The 19869-nt window shown below is 38.6% G+C and overlaps 1 protein-coding gene across 12 annotated transcripts in view; it reads left to right on the top strand.

Annotated features, from left to right (window-relative positions):
• syngap1b (synaptic Ras GTPase activating protein 1b) overlaps positions 1 to 19869 on the top strand; it is a 147151-nt gene that overhangs the window by 87031 nt on the left and 40251 nt on the right. For 10 of the 12 annotated variants that reach the window (XM_037980231.1, XM_037980223.1, XM_017433305.3 and 7 more), the window contains one exon: positions 16031 to 16518. In XM_037980231.1, coding sequence (XP_037836159.1) covers positions 16031 to 16518 — 488 coding nt within the window. The remainder of the gene's footprint in view (positions 1 to 16030; positions 16519 to 19869) is intronic. The other 2 variants (XM_037980229.1, XM_037980233.1) reach the window with 1 other exon arrangement.

Raw genomic sequence — 19869 nt, 5'->3', positions numbered from 1 at the left:
ACAGATCTCTATGTCTACGTTCATGCATTTAGGTAAAAATGTTCATTTTATGGCTTCATTTTAGCCCAATTTTAGCTTTTTTTTGGCAGTCTTGTTGTCTTTTTTCTGGGTTTTAGTCATAACATAGTTGTAAATATTATATGAATAACTTGAAAATGTAATATTTTAGAAACTGACAAGGTTTTGAAAACACCCAAAGGATCCATAAAGATAATGTAGCTGTGCTTTTAGGATTACGTGGAGAATAAATTACTGTTCTTAAAGAGATAGCTCAGAAAAATCAAAGTTGGGTTCTGTAGAAAGGTGGAGTAGATAGCATTTTAAATGTCCTCAGTTTGGAGAAATAGTCTAAATGCAGTCAAGGCCAAAGTCATACAGTACAAGCAAACGCTGTTTTAAAAACCTTCACACTGTCGTTAGTTTTGCATTACACTGTTACTGACGTCAAAATTTATGATTATTCATTTTACAAGTGCAAATAGTGGCAGCAGCAGCTAACTGTAACACTTCCTGTGCAGCCTGGGTTTACTTCCAGCAGGAATAGTGTAATAATTCTGCTGAAATGTCGTGTAATGTGCAATGATTGGCACCTAATACTAATTAATTAATGACACTTGCGTAAACTGAAATGAATATTTTTGAGATCTGAGTTGTTTTAAGATGACAGTAGTCCACTTTGGGCTTCAGACTGACTGTTTGCTCATCTGTTCTGCAGACTTTAACTTGTTTTCTCCAAACTCAGGCCATTCGAAAAGCCATGGACAACAGATAAGATATTAATTCTTCATAGTAACCTTTCTGTAAAGCTTCCCTTTGAAATGTCTGGTAGACTGCAGGTCAGCAGGTGGCAGAGTTGTGCTTTTTGTTAGGATAAAAACTTAAATTCTTTAAAATTAAAAGACTAAAAACACGTTAACTGTACTAAAATCAATTTTAGCTGTCACACAAGTGTATATTTACATAAACTAAATCATAGAAAGGTTTTTGTAGCGTTCTGACACTAATTTAAAACACTGTGGACACCCACTTCATTATGAATTATTCTCACATGCAGAAGATGACCAGTTTGACAATATTTCTTCAGACAACACTTCTGTAAAATCAGGAGAGCTGTTACTGGAAGTGAGCAAAGAAATTCATTTCTGATGCATGAAAAGAACAGTAATATTAAAATTAATACTTGTTCTGCATCTTTATTTGTCTTTCTATTCGCATTTTTAAAATAGTTTTTTTTGTCTTTATTTTTCATTTCATTATCTAAATCTTTTCTGTCTTTTTTTAATTTTTTTTTGTTTCTGGCACTTCTGCCTTTCCATGCTGATGCTCCTGCACTGCATAGAGAAGATTACACATACTGTACTCTGACAAGTAATAGCTTGTTTAGACTATAATCTGAAGATTTTTGATATTTTTAGCAAAAATAACACAAATACGAGACAAAATTAGACCCCTCTTTTATTTCTTTTTATTTTAAGCTGCAGTGTTTGCAGAAAAGTCACTTTTTCACCTCTTCCAATAAAAGCAAAGGGAAGATAATCAGGTGACTGACAGCTCTGTATGAAGCTGTGCTGCTCAGAAGTTAACCTCAGATTTTTAAAACATCAATAACAATGACAGCAAATAGCATCAAAGTGGCACTATCATTACAACCAAAGTTCTGACAACATATTACTCACTTCGGTTTATGAAAATTGCTTTTGTCAAAGAAAATGTCAACCTATAAAATTCTCTGTGAAGTAATAGTGTGTTGAGCTGAGACAGTTGTAAGGAAAACATGTATTTATTCGTATCTTTGTGAATTCTAATATTCAGAAGCTGTTTTTTACGGTCGGATCAGCTGTGACCAGACAAAGGATTGTGCAGGATTTGGGTTAACTACCAAGTTTTTCTCTTCCTGTTCTTAAAGAGTGAAAACAAAACTGTGATCTGCAGTCAAAATAGGTCATATTTAGGTAATATTGCTCATATTTTCAAAGTTTCTCTTGACTTTCTGTTTCCATCTGTGTAGTTTTTTCACTTTGACTTGTTTAGAGCAGTATTTTAGGTTTTTCGGTCCATTTACACAGAACTTTTTTACGTCTAATACTGTGGTATATTTTATTTGACAATAATTTTTCCATGTGCCTACTTTTGCTTGCTTGTGTTTTTTTCTTGATGCTCCATTTTTTTCTACACTTTAAAGATCCACAGTTTATTCCAGCTTATATAATCCTGGTGCTACTTAATAAATTAATTTCCCTGATTGATCATTTATTGCCAGCTGCAATGAACATCAAGCTGTAATGCAATTCCCTTTGTGTGTGTGTTCATTTCTCTGTCTGTTAGCAAAATATCTTACAAACAATGGGCTAATTTATTATGAAACTCAGGAGGTTATCACTGGATGTAAAACTACATAAATTGGCTGCCACATCTTATTGACCTTAGCAAACACAAAAATGGCCCCAAACCAGTTTATTTTACAGATATTGAGCTAAAACTTGAAGTGGTTGCAGCTGAAAGTTTTCCACAACAAATACTCTGAAAGCTAACAAATCAAACAATCATCTTTTTTTTTAATCTTTGACCTGCTAGGCAGGTAGTTTGTGAACAGTTATGTTTTATTTGTTAAATGAGGAAAACTTTTGTGTTGCTTAGAATAATGCCTTTAAAAGCATCTGTTTTGGAGAACTTGTCTTTAGTTAGGCATTTGGTTTTAAACTTCTGAAATGTAAATGATCTCCACCTTTATCGAGTCCTTTAACCTTCACAGAACCCTGGCTGGTGGCAAAGCATTCATACTGTGTTTCTAATCTTTCCATCTATGCAGACACTTATAAAACAAACTTTCTTAAACAATTTAATGCCTTTTACATGTTGAGTGGGGTTGCAGATAAGGTAGATAGTTTTAGCGTCAAACCACTGAGCTTCCAGTTGAAGGAGTCTGTCTGAGTTTGATATCAAACTGCACAGAAATCCTAGTTCCTCCACCTGCCAGAGTACCTTTGGGCTGTAAGACTCTGAGGTAAAAGCAGCTCTTTGTCTGGCAGCTACATCACTACCGGTGCAGGAATGTGAGCAGGTGAAATGAGGCAACAATAGTGTGAGTGCTCTGTACCCACCAGGGAAACCTCAGCAAAGCGATCCTGATACTGCAAACCGTTGAGCTCCACGTTTCATTTATGGAACCGTATCGCAGCTGTAGCTGTTTTTCTCTCCCTCCTGTTGGAAGTTGTTCTAAAAGCCAAATGGACTTTGACAGAGATGTCAGTTTTACGGGGAAATGCTGCAGAGCCGGGATGGCTCCGGTAAAACCGCCTGCTGTCTGCGTCTGACATCAAGTTTCTGTCTTCTAACCTTATTACATATTAGGTCCTTTAGATTGTAGGTTTGAGCAGTCAGAAAACTTTACCAGAATAACAGCAGACCAAGACTTAAGAGGTGGGCATCATTTTGTTTCCAAAGAGGCCATGTTGACTTATTTATAGCACTTAGGGTGACGATGATGAACCAGAAAACAGATATGTTCAAAGAGACATCACAGTGAGCATTTATGAATAGAAATTATGTGTAAAAGACATTTAAATGGTTCTAAGATATTCAGGCTAAAATAACAGAAAATTTACAAAGGTTGTCGAGAATGAATAAGCTCTGGATCAATAGTTTTTCTTTCCATCTGTGAACGACTGAATGGATTTTAATAAAATTTTCAGAAAGTCATCACTGGATGTATATCTGTTCCTGATTAACTCTGAGAGTAAAACCTATTAAAGACGGCCGCCACAGCTTCTTAAACTTTACAACTCAGCACATATGTAAAGTTTCAACAGATCACATGGGAACTTTTGTGGGTGATATGGATTCCTTCAAGGAATGCCACTTTTATTATGTTACATCAATTCAAACATGTCTTTTCTGATGTCCCTGAGGCATTTTGTTCACAGCATACAACTTGTATAGTTCAAATAAAATAAAAAAAACACATCTTGCAGGATATCGTAATATTGCATGAGATGCAGATTCATATCATTTACAACGTTTGACCAAAATGACCACAACTCCATTCCTTCTGATTGTCTTCGTGTGAAACTCTGGCCTGGAAGGTGGCGGGTGACATGCAAGCTTACAGTTTTACCTGCGTGGCTCTTGATGGCAGCACTTAGACTCTGGAAGTGTCTGCTGAATATTATTTGTTAAACTGCCTGTTTTTGTAGTCAGAGTTCATGGATCAAAAACAAACAGGGAGCCAAGCAGCTTTCCATCATAACAAAGGCAAACATACAAAAAGCCCGGAGCATTCCAGTACTATTAAGACACCAACTCCCTCTTCAGCCTCCATCCCCCTTCCTCAGTGCAGCTTCCAGCTCTACCTCTTGTTACCACTCCCCCAAATGTTCTTTCTCTCCTTTTTTCCTCTTTTCAGCTGTCATCCTGTCTTCGCTTCATACAGTCTTGCTCTTGCACTGTCTCTGCTACTCCTACACGAGCACTTAGCAGCGAGCACAGCCACCCACCCACACACACACACACACACACAGTTTTTCTTCTTTTTTTTTAACCAACCTCTTACTCATGTGTGTCTACATCCCTCCCTCCCACTCTTTTAACTCTGTCTCTCTCGCAGTTCTCTCAGAGGGTCTAAGCTGGAAGCGATTGCCACCCACACGCTCCCTCTTCAGCTTTCAGCTTGACATCAGATTTACATTCACAATAAAACAGGCGCAGAGTTTCACATGTTGCTCAACACATGCTCATACAGACAGACATGTGAATGCAGGAGCAGCTTGCTGCTAAATGTAAACAAATGTAAGCTTTTGTTGTCATTGAATTCATTTTAATCTAATGCTGTAAAAATTTAGAACTGTTTTCTGACGTTACAGTGAAATTTTATGGATGTTTGCCTTATTGAGATTATTCAATAAATAAATGAAAGGCCTAGCATATCACTGACTTTCATGCCAAGGTTTTGAACTAATATCATCTTGAGTTGAGAAATGATGAATGAATTGTAGAGGTTTTAGTTAAATTTTGAATTATGCACAATCTCATACAATATGACAAGATGTCATTCTCAGAGTAAATGACTCACAGCTACTACCAGATCAAATTTTAGCTCTAAATCTGAAAAACTGACTGAGTTATAGTCATTTTTGTGTTTCCACAGATCAGGTAGCTGTAACTCTATAGGTTAATCAGTTGTAGATGTGCAGACAATAATTGCTTTCTGGAAGTTTCATTAAAATCCATCCGGTGGTTTTTATTTTCGGTGTGTTATTTTTGTAACAATCAGGGTTGACTCTAACAGTTAATGCTCAAGTTTTAAGCAAAAATCTTTGCTTTGCATTGTGTTGTGTTCAAAATATGGGTTGGGGAAAATGTCAGCTACCATCACACCTAATTTTAGTTCAGTATCTGTAGACTTATAAGAGTTATAGCCCTGTGCTTCCTACAGTCAGCTGAGCAAGAACAATAATGTAATTCTTGCTGAAACTTGTGGAATGTTGTGATTTCAATGCCTAGAACAATCTGTATTAAAACATGTTGCCATTTTAGTTTAAAAGTCCAAGAAGGGATGAACCCAACACTGCAACTACTGCAGTCGTTGAAGGTAAAGTGAGACGTTTCAACCTTTAGATATTGGAGGACAAGTTGGTTTCAACCTTTATAATATATTATCTGTACTAATTACGCTTGTGTGTATTTGAGGTTTATTCAACACAATCTAAATTCTTGAATGTGGCCTCTTTTTTAAAACCCAGGGAGATATTTCAGCCCTGTGATAACAAGAACAAGCAACTTAAATAATGTTGTTCCGGTGCGCGGGTGATTTATTGAGCGGCTAAAGAAAAGAGACAGGCGCGTCTATTCCGCATGACCCCAGCCAGACGAAATCACAACCTCTCGTGACACGATAATACCTCAGCGTGGCTGCATTTTTCAAGTCCGCCTTTCAAGCTTTTACATCATCTCTAAACAGCACTTATGTAAGAGAATTTTAAAATAGATACAACAAGAAAATCAAAACAATTCTCCAAATGCATCCTTCCTTTCAATGGTACTGATAATTGTCACTCAGTCTCTTGTTCTGCCAGTTATTAGCAGGGATTATAAGATGGCTAAAGCTGTTTTATTGATCGTCATCTATCAGCTAAATGTGCGTACAATTGTGTCTTTTGTTACTTTTTTATGGCCTTTTCTGAAATAATCACCTAACTTGTCAGAACTGGTTGTCCTTATCGGGACCAGAGACCAGTTTAATGGTGGAACATCATTTTTTTTTTTATTAGTGGTTAAGGTTAAAACTGAGCTGAGTTTAGGTTAGGGTTAACCCTAAACCTTTCCACTGGTAATGGAAAGGTTTAGTGTTAAGGTCTGGGTTCGGTTACAGAAATGAATGGAAGTGAAAACAACATCCTAACAAAGGGAGCAGTACAACAGTGTGTGTGTGTGTGTGTGTGTGTGTGTGTGTGTGTGTGTGTGTGTGTGTGTGTGTGTGTGTGTATTGCTATGGCTTATATAATGTCTAAACACCTGTGTTTTAATATTTTTCTGATTAATGGGCCTACTGTATTTCTGAAAATAAAATGAGAGGCCTGTCAGGGAAAAAAAAAAAATGTTTCCATGACAACAAAATACAAAGTAGGAATCAAAATGAGAGTGAGTGAGAAATAGATTTAAATGAGCTTGTCCAAGTGTTTTTTTTTTCTTTGTTCTAGACTGATGCCTTTATAAAAAGAAAGCCTAATGGCTTCAATTAAGTTAGACAAGCATTAAAGTGAGAGTGCAGATGTTTGAACGAGAATGAAAATCTCCTGGTTTTAATTTGTCAGTGCCTAACAACCCCGGCGACCTCACCAGTCTCAAATCAGTCAGGAGTGTTTGCATAACGTCTGATTTATGTGTAGATAGAGTTTCTGCACAAACTGCTGCCCACATTTCCTCTCTTCATGTGTGTTATGTGTAGACAGGGGTAGTTATGGTGCATCAGGTTTAACAAGTGATTATTGCCCAACATCAGACGACAGAAGGAGAGTGAGTTTTATTTTGTCCATGTCTGTGTCAGTGAGTACATCTGTCTGTTACCAAAATGAACCCCTGGATGGATTTCAACACACACACACACACACACACGGGCGATAACATGAGCACCCGCCTTTCATGGTGCCAGGCAATCCATTCAGATTTTTCTCTGTGTGCGTAAATAAGAATGGGAAGAAAAAAAAAATGTTTGAAGAGAAAAGATCAAGTTATAGAAGTGGGATTCAATTTAAATCCTTACTCTGCTTCGAAGTCTTTTTAGGGATTGAAATTTAATGCTTTATACGTGATAGAAGGGATTTTTACTCAGCAGTTTCTCAGAGAAACACAAGTTCAACTGCTGCAAGTGATCTATCTATCTATCTATCTATCTATCTATCTATCTATCTATCTATCTATCTATCTATCTATCTATCTATCTATCTATCTATCTATCTATCTATCTATCTATCTATCTATCTATCTATCTATCTATCTATCTATCTATCTATCTATCTATCTATCTATCTATCTACATGTTCTGTTTTCTGTCTGACAGGCAAATAAAGTCATGTTTGAGGTCGATAAATAATCAGGGTCAACATCTTCATATCTTTGCTCCTAATTATTTATGTTGTCTTGAGTTCAGCTCCATCCCTTCATTCACCAACCTGGGATTCTTTGAGACTGTGGCACAGCCTGGAAATATTCTCGTTATTTTTCAGAATACTTTCTAAAAGAGGCTTCAGTATATGCCCAGTGGCACCATGAAAATAAATTAAAAGTGCAAATGCTACAGCAAGCATCGGCTTATAGCTGAAGTTGAAGAAAGAGGCCATAATATTCGCAGCACATCCTGGGTGTGTAGGGCTGAGGTTTTGGAGATGGAGATGCCTTTAATTAGTCTCTTAATCTGCATTTCTTTCCAACTGATCTGATCGGTGGTGGGGAAAACGTGAAATGTTAGTTTGACAAATTAAAAAGAGTTCAGTGGCTTTCTCAGATGAGGATGTGTAAGGAGGAAGACTACACCCACCTTTTAAACCCCTAAAAGCATTAAAAAATGACAATGTGGGTTCTTCAGCTCCAATGAAACCCTCCACTGAAGGATGAAATAAGACACATGCTCTCCAAAGTTTGTTTTTTTTAAATATATAATCACTTTATGGGTTTGGATCACACACTATCTCAGGCTGCTTGTTTTTGTAAAACCCACAGAAAAGGCTGATTTTGTCATTGTGACGCCCGTTATTAAAATATTACGTGAGAAACCATATGTTTCGTACTGATTTAGTTTTCTTGGAACCTTTTAACGGAGATGATTACTCTGTGTTGATGCTGATGGCGTAACCTCCAGCACAGTTTATTAACATCTCTTGCAGAGTAACAGCCACCTATGATACTGTGAACCGTACTACAAGAGAGCGAGGATAACCTTTGAAAACGGGAGGAAGTTGTCATTTGAAATCTCTGGACCAGTAGTGTTCCAACTTTATATGGCACCACAGAAAACACTAAGCTCTCCAACTACCACCATTATAACAGCAGTACAAGCTTAGAAGATTATATTCAAACCCCTAACCCTAACCCTGGCTGAACAGTGCAGTTTAAGACGTGATGGTTCCATTAACTTGAGTCAAACTTCCTCACTATTTGCACATTTCGTTGCTAGCGGGACCTTAGAGACCCCACTGGTGCTGCTTAAGCTTCACTCACAACCTGCTGTAAGGGCTCTACTGGAACAAATTTGTCCAAATTATGTTTGAGACTTGAGTATATTTAGCTCTGTAGAAGGTCGAAGGTCTTGCAGGAAATCAAGAACACAAACTATGTACAGAACCTCCACTTCTGATGTCTGCCTGAACCAAGTGAGGCACGTCATGCAGTCATCGTACATTCAACAAAAGTACCACACTAGTACTCCACACTTACTATTTGTGTAGCCTACAAGTCAAATATAAATCCGACTTTTTGCCCCATGTATGGTGAGCATGCAGCGCTTGTAGGTCTGCTGGTGCTGCTATCATCATAGAAAATACTTCCTCCTCCTCAGTCTCTGCTGTTTCAGGCTGTTCCCTCTCTGGAGGTGCAGTAGACTTTACTTTTGCTTCCTTCTTCCTGGGTGCCATTTTCTAACATTCATACGGTATTTTTACAAAAAAACAAACATGTTTATCAGTTGAAAGAGAAGTTAGATATGCTGCAAACACGCTGTGGGCCTCTTTTTATACTCACTGCTCTCACTGCGTCACACACAATGAAGAGCGCTATAAGCTTTAAGTAGCCCCTAGCACAGGGGTCTCCAATCCTGGTCCTCAGGGCCACCATTCTGCATGTTTTACTTGTTTCTCTGCTCCAACACACCTGATCTGAATCAATGGCTGATTAACAGGCTTCTGCAGAACATGAAGAGGTGATTTAACCTCTGAATCAGGTGTGTTGGAGCAGAGAAACAAGTAACACATGCAGGATAGTGGCCCTGAGGACCAGGATTGGAGACCCCTGCCCTAGCCCATCGGTTGATCATTGTCCACTCCAGTTTCCACAAAATTTCCAAAATTACTCTTCACTGCACTGTAGTTTCAAGTAGTTTCCATTTGGATTCAAGATCGTAACTTAACTTTCCATTACAGCGTAGCTTATGATAATTATTTAGCTCTTAAACAGTTGAAACCAAAATTTAGTAGCACTAAAGGGAACCTGAGGTCCACCGGTGGTGCCACAGTTTAAGAACCATGGGCTTAGAAAGCTTGTCTCTGCACAGCTCTGTTCAGGTCCCACCTCAGCCTCAGCATTTTAATCAAGTTTAGATGTAAACCTTGACTGGGTCGTTTCTTTTTCAGTCGTTTTGTTAGAAATTTGTGCTTGGGATCTGAAACTAGATCACACAACAAGAGAAGGCACATTGTGTGGTACCATAAAGTTTAAAATTAACATGATGACTGTGGCAAGCAGAAACTGATATTTAGCTCTTTTTCTTATTGAAAAGAATTGTACAGTCTGACCTCGGGGTGAACCTGTTGAGATGTTCATTTCGGGAAAGATTGGCAGCTGTCTTAAAGGTTTTTCATGTTTGAAAAATCTTTCTGCTGATGTCGATTCTCAGTCAGTTCTTTCTGATTTTGAACTATTACATTTCTATTCTGCAGTTTTTTTTAACCTTAGTTGAATAATCTGTCTCCGTCTGTACAATGACAGACTCCAAATAATTTGGAAATGATCGTTACCCTTCCCAGATTGATAAGCAGTAACAGTTTCCTCCTTTCCTCCTTGGCATTGTGCCAGCACACACCTGTTAGAGCAGCACCTGTTTTTATACAGGAGATCAAACTTATAATGATCATTTAAATAATGCATTTGATTGGCAGACATTTTCTCCAAAGACATTAAACTTTACTGGACTCCCTGCATTAAGGGACTAAAATAAAGCATGTGTGGGAAATTTTACAAATTTTCAAGAAGCAAAATTGGGATTCGTCTGGCAAAGATTAATTTTAATTCACATTTATTCTCACTATAATTTTCTGTAGAATTCTTTTTCACTTTTTAGTCGTCTACCCTTCAGGTGGTATTTATTTTACTGTGAACTCGAATAAAGAGACATTGGCACAGTTACTGCAAACTCTGTCATGGTAGATTTTTTTTTTTTTTTTCCCTTTGCGTGGGTTGCAGAAAATGTTAGAACTGCAGACAGAGAGAGACCGACTAGCTCACAGTGAAAAGATTGCCATTTGGACAGGTAAATGAAAGGCAGAGAAAGGCGAGGGCCGAGAGGAGAAATGAGGAATACAGATAAAGGTAAGCATGGAGAAAATGGAGGGCTCTTCAGTCCGAACATATCTGAGTGAGAGGGAATGAGGAGATGGTACGAAAACAAGGAGAGGCTAGAAGGAGTAGAAAGAAATTGAAGGGTAGAAAAGGGTGAGGAGTGAGATCAAGGGCTGAGGAGAGGTGGAGGGATAAATGCACTATTTGAATTATGTAAAAAAGCTGCGTGGGAGAGAGGAGGTGTGTGTGAGCATCAGAGTGACAAAAAAACCTAGGAGAGAGATGGAGCGAGGGAAGACAAGAGAGAAATGGCATGAATAACAGCGAGACAAGCTGAAATATCAGAAATAGGAAGAAATGTAACCAGCTCGGGCAGCACGGCGATGCAGTGGTTAGAGCTGTTGCTTCACGGCAAGAAGGTCGCAGGTTTGCCCCCCTGGCCTTTCTGTGTGGAGTTTACATGTTCTCTCCGGTTTCCTCCCACAGACCAAAAACATGCATGTTAGGTTAGGTTAATTTATAACTCTGGGTGTGAGTGAGAGCGGGAACGGTTGTTTGTCTCGATGTAACCCTGTGATGGACTGGAGACGTGTCCAGGGTGTCCCCTGCGTCTCGCACAGTGACTGCTGGGGACAGAGACCAGCTGCCCTGCATCCTGGAAAGGAAAAGCAGGTTAAAAAAAGGATGGATGGATGGATGGATGTAACCAACTTATGTGTCACAGTTAGTATGCTGTGAATTGATCCTGGGATAAAAAGGAAATTGGCAAAAAGTTGGAAAAGAATGCATAAAAAATGAATGAAGTGGGCTTTGATTCCTTCCTACTGTATTCATGAGACTGAAAATGATTATTCAAGCAGAGGTGGTCACCCTGAGTTTACCAGACAAGAGAATATTTTGCTCGTTTTAGGGGAGGGATGTGGTGCGACAAGCTGTTTGCTGCTTTTTCCTTATTCACTGTGGGTGAAGATGTTCCAACTAAAGTTACATTATCATGTTTGTTCCTTTTTTTGCCTTGCTAGTGGTTTGTTAGTTTGTTTGAAATAATTCAAACAGCTGCTGGATGTACTGGCATGAAAATTTGTAAAGATATTCATGCTCCCCAAATGATGAACATTAACATTTTCAGTTATCCAGTGAAAACTACCAGATGGCTTCTAGTCAGCGAATCCTAATGACTGAATTTTTTTTACTGCTTACATGTGACCACATTTGCAAAGCTAATGAAATTCCCAGCAGCCACGGTTTTTACTTTGAGCTTCCTGCTAATAAGAAGACGTCAGCAAGCTCAACACAATCATGGAAAATGTTTTATCTTCTGGATGAAAGTCCTGCCAGCAGCCACAAGAACAGCTGCTTGCATGTTTGACTGTGAGCTGTCAATACATGCTTTCCCTCAAGAGAAATAAACTAAAACTAGTATTTTCTGCTCAAACTAAATACATTTCATTTTTTATTTTTGATTTGGTGTTTCTCAACAAATTGTTAAAGACAATGTATTAAAAATCAGCAGAAAAAAATTGGACCATTGTGTGATTTAAACCCTAATTCACTTAAACATAAGTAGTTCTTTTACTTTTAAATACTCCAGACCACCTGCTCTAGTTTAAGGGTTTACTGCTGTTAGGGTGAAAAATAAATTGTAAAAAATGTTGCTGAAGAATCGAAACCTGTGAATAAGAGTTGATTGCAGGCTTTTCTGTCCTAATTGTTGGTTCGTGCTGCCTTGTGAATGATGTCAGAGAATAATGACCATTATGCCAAAGTAAGTAATAAAGTATTACCTTTTAAAAATAAAAGCATAGCATTCCCTAAAGCAGGGGAGTCAAGCTCAAGTTACACAAGGGGGTCAAAATTAAAAACTTGGTCCTGACTGAGAGCCAGTCTCAGTCAATGTTTACTGAAAAAACATTTAAAATGACTTGGTTTTCAGATGTAATGTTTCAAGTCAGATGTCTGACATCTTTTCTTGGTTGCAAATTCATCGGTAAGAATTTGATTTGTCCCATTTAGGTGTTCTTTGTTTCTCTTTCCAAATCAAATAATCCTAAAAAATTCTAATTAAATATGTTTGGTTGTCTAACTGCCATGAGAAGTCTGCATTTAGTCTGCTCAGTTCTGAGGAAAAACTAGAAGCAATAAAGAATCAGTGGCTACGTTCACACTGTACATCTTAATGCTCAATTCCAAATTTGTGCTGAGATGTGATTTTTTTACATTATAATTTAAATTAGACCTCCATCGGACTCCTGTGTGAACACTCTGCAGCCCTGAAGCGACCCACATGCACAAAAGACATGACGTCACATGCAGCATGATGTGTTTACAGAAATAAATATAAATGTTACACATGTTAGCATGTGTGTATCATTTCTGAAGTTGTTGTGCAATCAAAGCTAAAACTAAATTGTTATCTGTCATGCTCGTCCTGATCAGTGTTTGCATTTGATTTTGGTGTAGACTTGCACTTTTTGAATGGGTGCAACCTTCTGAAAGTAGAAGAGAGTAACAAACTCAAGTATTAATACAATCCGACACATGTTGGTGTCATATGTAGGTGTAGACCAGGGGTCTCCAATCCTGGTCCTCGAGGGCCACCATCCTGCATGTTTTACTTGTTTCCCTGCTCCAACACACCTGATCCGATGGTTAAATTACCTCTTCATGTTCTGCAGAAACCTGTTAATCACCCATTGATTCAAATCAGGTGTGTTGGAGCCGAGGAACAAGGAAAACCTGCAGGATGGTGGCCCTGAGGACCAGGATTGGAGACCACTGGTGTAGACTCTCAGTCATCAAGGACATTGCAAATATAAAAGTAAAAACAAAAAATGACAAAGCAACCGGGCTTCCACAATCACCCCAAACTTTAACTCACACTCTGTAAAGTTCGCTGAGTTATAGCCATCTTTTGTGTTCGATAAGGTTGCACAGCTGTGGCAGACAAATGAACACACACAAACACAGGCAATTACATTTTCTCTTTTATTGCCACAGTTGATAAAAAGAAAACATTATGGGCCCATTATGAGTCTACTTTCTAATTACTCATTTTTACAGCAGCGATTACAAACATCAGCTTTATATGACATTAAATAAGAGACGGGAGTTTAAACTTGGGCCAGACTGAAATTCTGTCAGTCGGTTTGATGACCTCAGTGACCTCCTGACCCCGAGCCTTTCCAACGTAAGATTACGAATACTTCCTGCTGTGATTGGCCCTCTGTGGCCAGCTGCAGAGATAAGGGTTTAAACATATCTTTTAAGCTCTTATTCTTTCAAATAAAGAAAATATCAGACAGATTAATCTAAAAAGATGGTCACCTGAAAATGTACACCTTGTTTTTAAATGTCATACTTCTGCCCACGCAGCAAGAGAGGAAACATGTTGGCTGCTACAAAGAATATCATCACTGTCAGACAAAAACCTTGTATCTCAAATTATTTTGATCATTTTGATGTTTTTTTTATCAGTCCCTATCCAACCACATCGGTGCATTGTTTGAAGGCACAGAATACAGAGAAATACATTGTTAATTTGTATTGTTAATAGTAGTTAACCTGGTCACTGAGCACAACCGGTAGCAAATCCTACTGGTTTTCCAAGTTGCAACTGGAACAGTAAAGTCTGATGTCCTTCCCAGAACCGAGGTAAATGAAACACCACAGTAGCCTTAATTTAACCCATTATTATCAAGCAAAATGCTATGAAATCATCTCTCATTTGACTTTGGGCCGATGTTTTAAACACACTGGCTTTTTTTTTGTGATTTTTTTGCACTTATCAGCTGTTTGGTTTCCTTTTTGTATCGATGTGGAAATAGTCATCCTAGATTTAACTCAATGCAGTACAATAACCTCCACTGAATCACAACCTCATAATAGCGGTCAAAAGTTGAGCCATTTCCTTTAATTTGTTTCCTAAACATACCTTGAGGAGAGGTTGTTTATTGATTAATAGTCCAGCTGTGATATTTCTTATTCTGCTCTGTGAAACACAATGACATTTTTCCCCACTGGCTGTCATAAAAGTCACTTTCACTGTGAAGTGCCTGCACAGGAATTTGCCTTGAGGAAACTGATATTTAACACTTAGGACAAATAATAAAGCTCGTGATGGACATGGGAAGCCTAAATGAACTTATTACAAGTTCTCTGACTTTTGATGAAGGTTCTTAGTCACCTGTTTTGTCAGCCTCATACCTTCACACTTTGTCTTTTTAAGGGAAAGGCAGGTCAGCATGTTGGGCTTTAATTCTCCGGCAGATGTCAATAAATGCTTTGTTTGTTTGATCTGCTTTCGCCATGCATCTTCCATTTCTTCCTTCCAGCATTCAGACTGTTAACATTCGCCTCATCTGACATTCAGACAGAAAATCTATGTCTGAAATAGTCAAACTCCTACTGGGTTGAGCTGCTGTGAGACGGATTTAGGTGTATTTAGGTTTGTCCACAGCCCTGCTGTGTGATCTTTTATGGGTTTATTCCTGTCTGGATCTGCTTTGACCTCTGTCTAAAGGTAGCATCTCACTGGGTAAACAGTATTCATGAGGTCGTCTCCTGAATGTCTTGTGATGTTCTCGGTGGTTCTCAACCTCCTTGCATGAGTCCCAGAGGCTCACATCCCTTAAATTATCAGAGTTAATGTGAGCATCTCCAAAGCCAGAGACCCTTATTTTGACACCTGCATGGTAACACTATCAGAGACTAATGTCCAAGTCTAAAAGCCATGCTAATGATAAATAATAATCATTGAAAAACTGGTCCAAATATGCCTGTTTCTAAAGTGTACTTCAGCTGATTGAATCATAAATGTGGAGGCAGCTGCCTAGATGGGTACAAAACAAACCAAGGTGGGTTTGAGGTGGGAAGAGGTGGACGACACATTAATGTACATGGCCTAGAACACAGTTTTGCAAACTGTGCCAACAAAAACAGGATGTGATTTTCAAAAACTGTCTGTTCAAAATGCTGCTGCATGGCTCATTGGTCACTTGATTGTAAACACTGACAAATTTCTTTGCATATTCCTGCAGTTTATTGGTCGCCATCTTGTCATCTACAGTCTCAGCCTTGTGAGATACAACCTTAAAAATAATTTTGTTGCAAAAATGTCAATAAATGCCTTCCTGTATCTGTTTGACTTTTCTTTTAATGTCCTCTGGTTTCATCTTAGTGAACTTCCTGTCCTTACCTCACCTTTGCTGTTTTGCTCTCGGTCATGTGGTATCTTATCTTACTGGTGATGCTCCTCTCCCTCTTGCAGATCACCGCGCCCGGAGGAAGAGCATAGCTACTGGGAAGCAACCCAGCATGGAGGTCCCTCCCACTGCCCCCCTTCAACCCTTCCGACAATCCGTGAGTAACCCTCCCTGTCCTCGGCCTTGCTCGCTGCCTCCATCCCTCTCGCTGTCCCTTGTCCCTCATCCCGCCCTCGGCCCACCGCACACCTGTGGCAGACGGGTCAGCGGCACCCCGCCTCACCCTTTCCCTCTGTCCCTGGCCGTCCCTCCCTTCAACGCCTTTTGCCCGCAGCAGCAGCAGCAGCAGCAGCAAAAAGGCTCCAAGAAAGGGTCCAGCACTCCCCCGTTGGCCCGCTCACTGCCTCTCTCCCCTTCCTTGTCCTTCACCCTGCCCCACTCACCTGCCGCCTCCTCCTCCTCCCCCTACTTGTACTGGGGCGGAGACTGGAGGGCTGCCGGCTCGACTCCAGTAGCAGGAGGAACGTTTATTGCACCACTGCCCCCTGTTGAGGTATGTGACTCAGAGATTCAGGCTGTTTACTCCAACCACAGATGTTTAACTGCAGTCTGTTAGAAAAAAAACACTTGATGTTCTGAGGAGACAAGGAGCAAACTGTGTCTTATAAAGAAGGGTGTAACGAGACATTTATTTCCCAAGGCAGGCTGAGGCGAGATGCTATTTTAACAATATTTTTTAAGAAAAACGCTTTTGCCACAAACTCAACTGACTGGCCTCTCTCCTGTTTGTTTTCTCAGGAGTCTTTTTAGGCTTTAGGAAGCGCTTAAACTCAGAATTATAATCCTGATCAAAGACCAAACTTTTTCAGTGTTCTCTTAAAAGAAAACTGCCATTTTTTTTTGATTTCTTGAGTTAAAATATTCATACACAAATATGAATTTAACATTTCTCAATATATCTTATTTATTAGTCAGAGCAAACTTTTTTTATTGTTTTCATATTAAAGCATTTTATCAAAGTCATCAAAATTCCCTCAATGACATTCCAACAGCTGCTAACATTTCTCCCTAAAATTACAAAAGAAAACAAAAAAACATGACAAAATAAATCCAGTCTGACTCTGGAGTTGTGAAAACAACAACGTTTGTCGGAGAGTCTGAGTTATGGAAACTCTCAGGACATTAGAATGAAATTCCTTTGTGTTTTTTTTAAAAATTGTTATCATTTTCATAACAGAGAAACGTTGCTCGCACTGATGAACACAAATAAATTATACTTAAACTCACAGTTAAACAATACAGTTTCCACTTCAGAGTTTGACTTTTTTCCTCTCGACTCAAACAGATTACGAGAGGTTCAAAGTCTCAGCTTCAGAGTCAACAAATCACCACGTGAACTCGGCATTAAGTCTGTTCTGTTTTAAATAAATGTGCGACAGAGACTCTTCCTCTCAGCACGTAGCTGCAGAAGAGCGGGGGAATGACCGCCCTGCTCCCAGTGCCTTACAGTTTGGTTTGAAATGCTGTGACACAAACGGTTCAAAGAGGTGGGAACATTTTCATTAATAATTTAACCAGATAAAGTCATGAGAAATCTTGAGACATTTTATTTTCACGTGTCACAAGATCTCTTTTCACTTCTACTTGTAAAAGGAAAACAAAGAGATAGGAAGATTAGGAACAGTATAATAGTGAAATTGTTCATTTGAGAATCCAATTTTGGAAATTTATGGCATTTTAGTGTTCAAAAATATCCCGATTAGTTGAAGAAGCGCTCAAGCCTACCTGATTACCCATCACTAACAGTGACTGTGGCTAACTCTAAAGGTGTGTCCACACAAGAATAACTGAAACAGAAACGATGGGAGCGTCCAAACTGGTGACTGATAATGTTCAGTCAACAGTGACACCAAACTATCACTGCCTGCGAGACTTTAAAGTCCTGCTGTTGCTCTCTTTCGTACAGAGAATGAAAAATAAAACCAAACAGGTGTAGCTTTGCTAAACTCTACAAAGACAAGAGAATAATCCTTCATTTATTTTTAAGACAAGAAGATAAAGAGCAAAAACTCCTCTCAGTGCCAAGGACCACTTGGCGGCGTGTCGCAGGTAATTTGATGCTTCTTTGTGAAATTCTGGGCTTAATTTGATGTTTAATGGATATTTTCTCAGTTGGTTGCCTGTGTTTTGTACACAAAACTGAACTTGTAACAGGGCAAGCACAGCATTAATACAGTAGCAATTCAGCTTTAATGTTTGTAAAGAAGATAAATATTAATCCAACAGTATGGAAGCTGATCATCTTTCTCCACGGAGGCGGAAATGATTCCAGCTGTAGTTTGATTGACTGGTTGTTAAAACGTCTTAATGTAACACAGTTATGTAAACGACATTTATATCTGTCAAGATTACATCATAAATGTGTGGGACTGGATGTGCTAATTTGTTTGTTTCAGTGTTCATAAATCAGGAAATAAAATATTAGAATTCAAATGTATGCAATGTAGTGTAAAGGAAAGCAAATCAGCACAGAAATAAGAAGATAATAATAAAGTTGAGGCAAACAACCACGAGGAAGAAAAAAAACCAGCAGAAAGGTTCAAAAACAAAAATGTGTGGTGAAGAAATAATTATTTCATTTAATTCTTATCTTTATTTTTTATGATTATTATTTGAAATCATTGTCACTCCTTATCATATTAAAATTTAATTTGTTATTTAATTTAAGATAACAAAACAAATTAAACTTTAATTAGATTCAAAACAGAGTGAGTTTTATCTGTCGGTAAAATTTAATCTTATGTATAAAACCAGTGGATGACTGGACTGGTGTGTTTTAGTTTGAATAACAGGCTGATGTGAAGAAAATGTGACTTTTAGTAAAACACAGGAAACGTATTGGTTCTTAAATGTCAGCAGCGTAGAACAGTATTAATAAAATGTGCTATCATGCTTCCATCTGGAGTTATTATGTCTCTTTTTATGTCAGATACAATCTCAGTTAAAGATGGAGGAAGCAGAAAAACACTTTCTGGTTTTGGACAAAATTATTTCATGTATTTTTTATTCATAGCAGCAGGAACTCTTCAGAAGGATCAGTTTGTGTCTTTTTAAGTTTATACGTCAATAATCTGTTATTTGTCCTGCTGTTTTACATTCTGTTATAGGAACTTAAATCAGATAACTTAAGTTCCATTTAAAAAACTGTTTGCTGTCCATTTATTGTTGCAGGATGGAAAATAAAGTTTAGCGGGAGCTTTCCTCTGACAGAAAACATCCAAAACTTCAGTGAGACTGCTGCTGAAAATGCATGTATTTATTTGCAGTTGTCTTGCAATTTTGAGGGATTTTTTTTTTCTGGATGTGAGTACTAAAAGTGTGGCAGCATCATGATTGCTTCACACTGAAGGAGTCTTTTCCAATCTGCTGCAATCCAGCCACGTTCTGATAAGTCATGTAGGTCACCTAAGAGTGCAGTGAGGTCATAATCCTGGGCGACGGGGGCCTAACTCAGTGTGAACATAAGAAACAGTCACAGAAAAGCTTTTTGGTTCATGGAAATCACATGACACTCAGAAACAAAATATTAGAAACAAATCCAGTGCGCTGCTTTGCAAAAAGCTTTTAGTGCTGGCTCAAACCAACCTCTGAGCAGGAGGATTTACTGCATCTTACCCTAAAAATAGCCTCAAATACATGCACTTATTAGTGCACATTTTGCAGGTCAAGGCAGCCAATCATGTCAGTTGTGGTGGTAACCACCCAGGGAGCTTTTTTGATCCCTGACTTTAGTCTAGCAGGCAGAGAGTATTTTCCATGGCGAGGGATAAGAGCTTTCTTAGAGGATTTTTTTTTGCTTGTAATGCAGCTGTTTTGTCTCCTTTCACATGACATCTCTGTTCCA

Source organism: Kryptolebias marmoratus, linkage group LG16 (genome assembly GCF_001649575.2).
Source record: "Kryptolebias marmoratus isolate JLee-2015 linkage group LG16, ASM164957v2, whole genome shotgun sequence".
Classification (NCBI taxonomy): Eukaryota; Metazoa; Chordata; class Actinopteri; order Cyprinodontiformes; family Rivulidae; genus Kryptolebias; species Kryptolebias marmoratus.
This window is presented reverse-complemented; position numbering and strand designations above follow the sequence as displayed.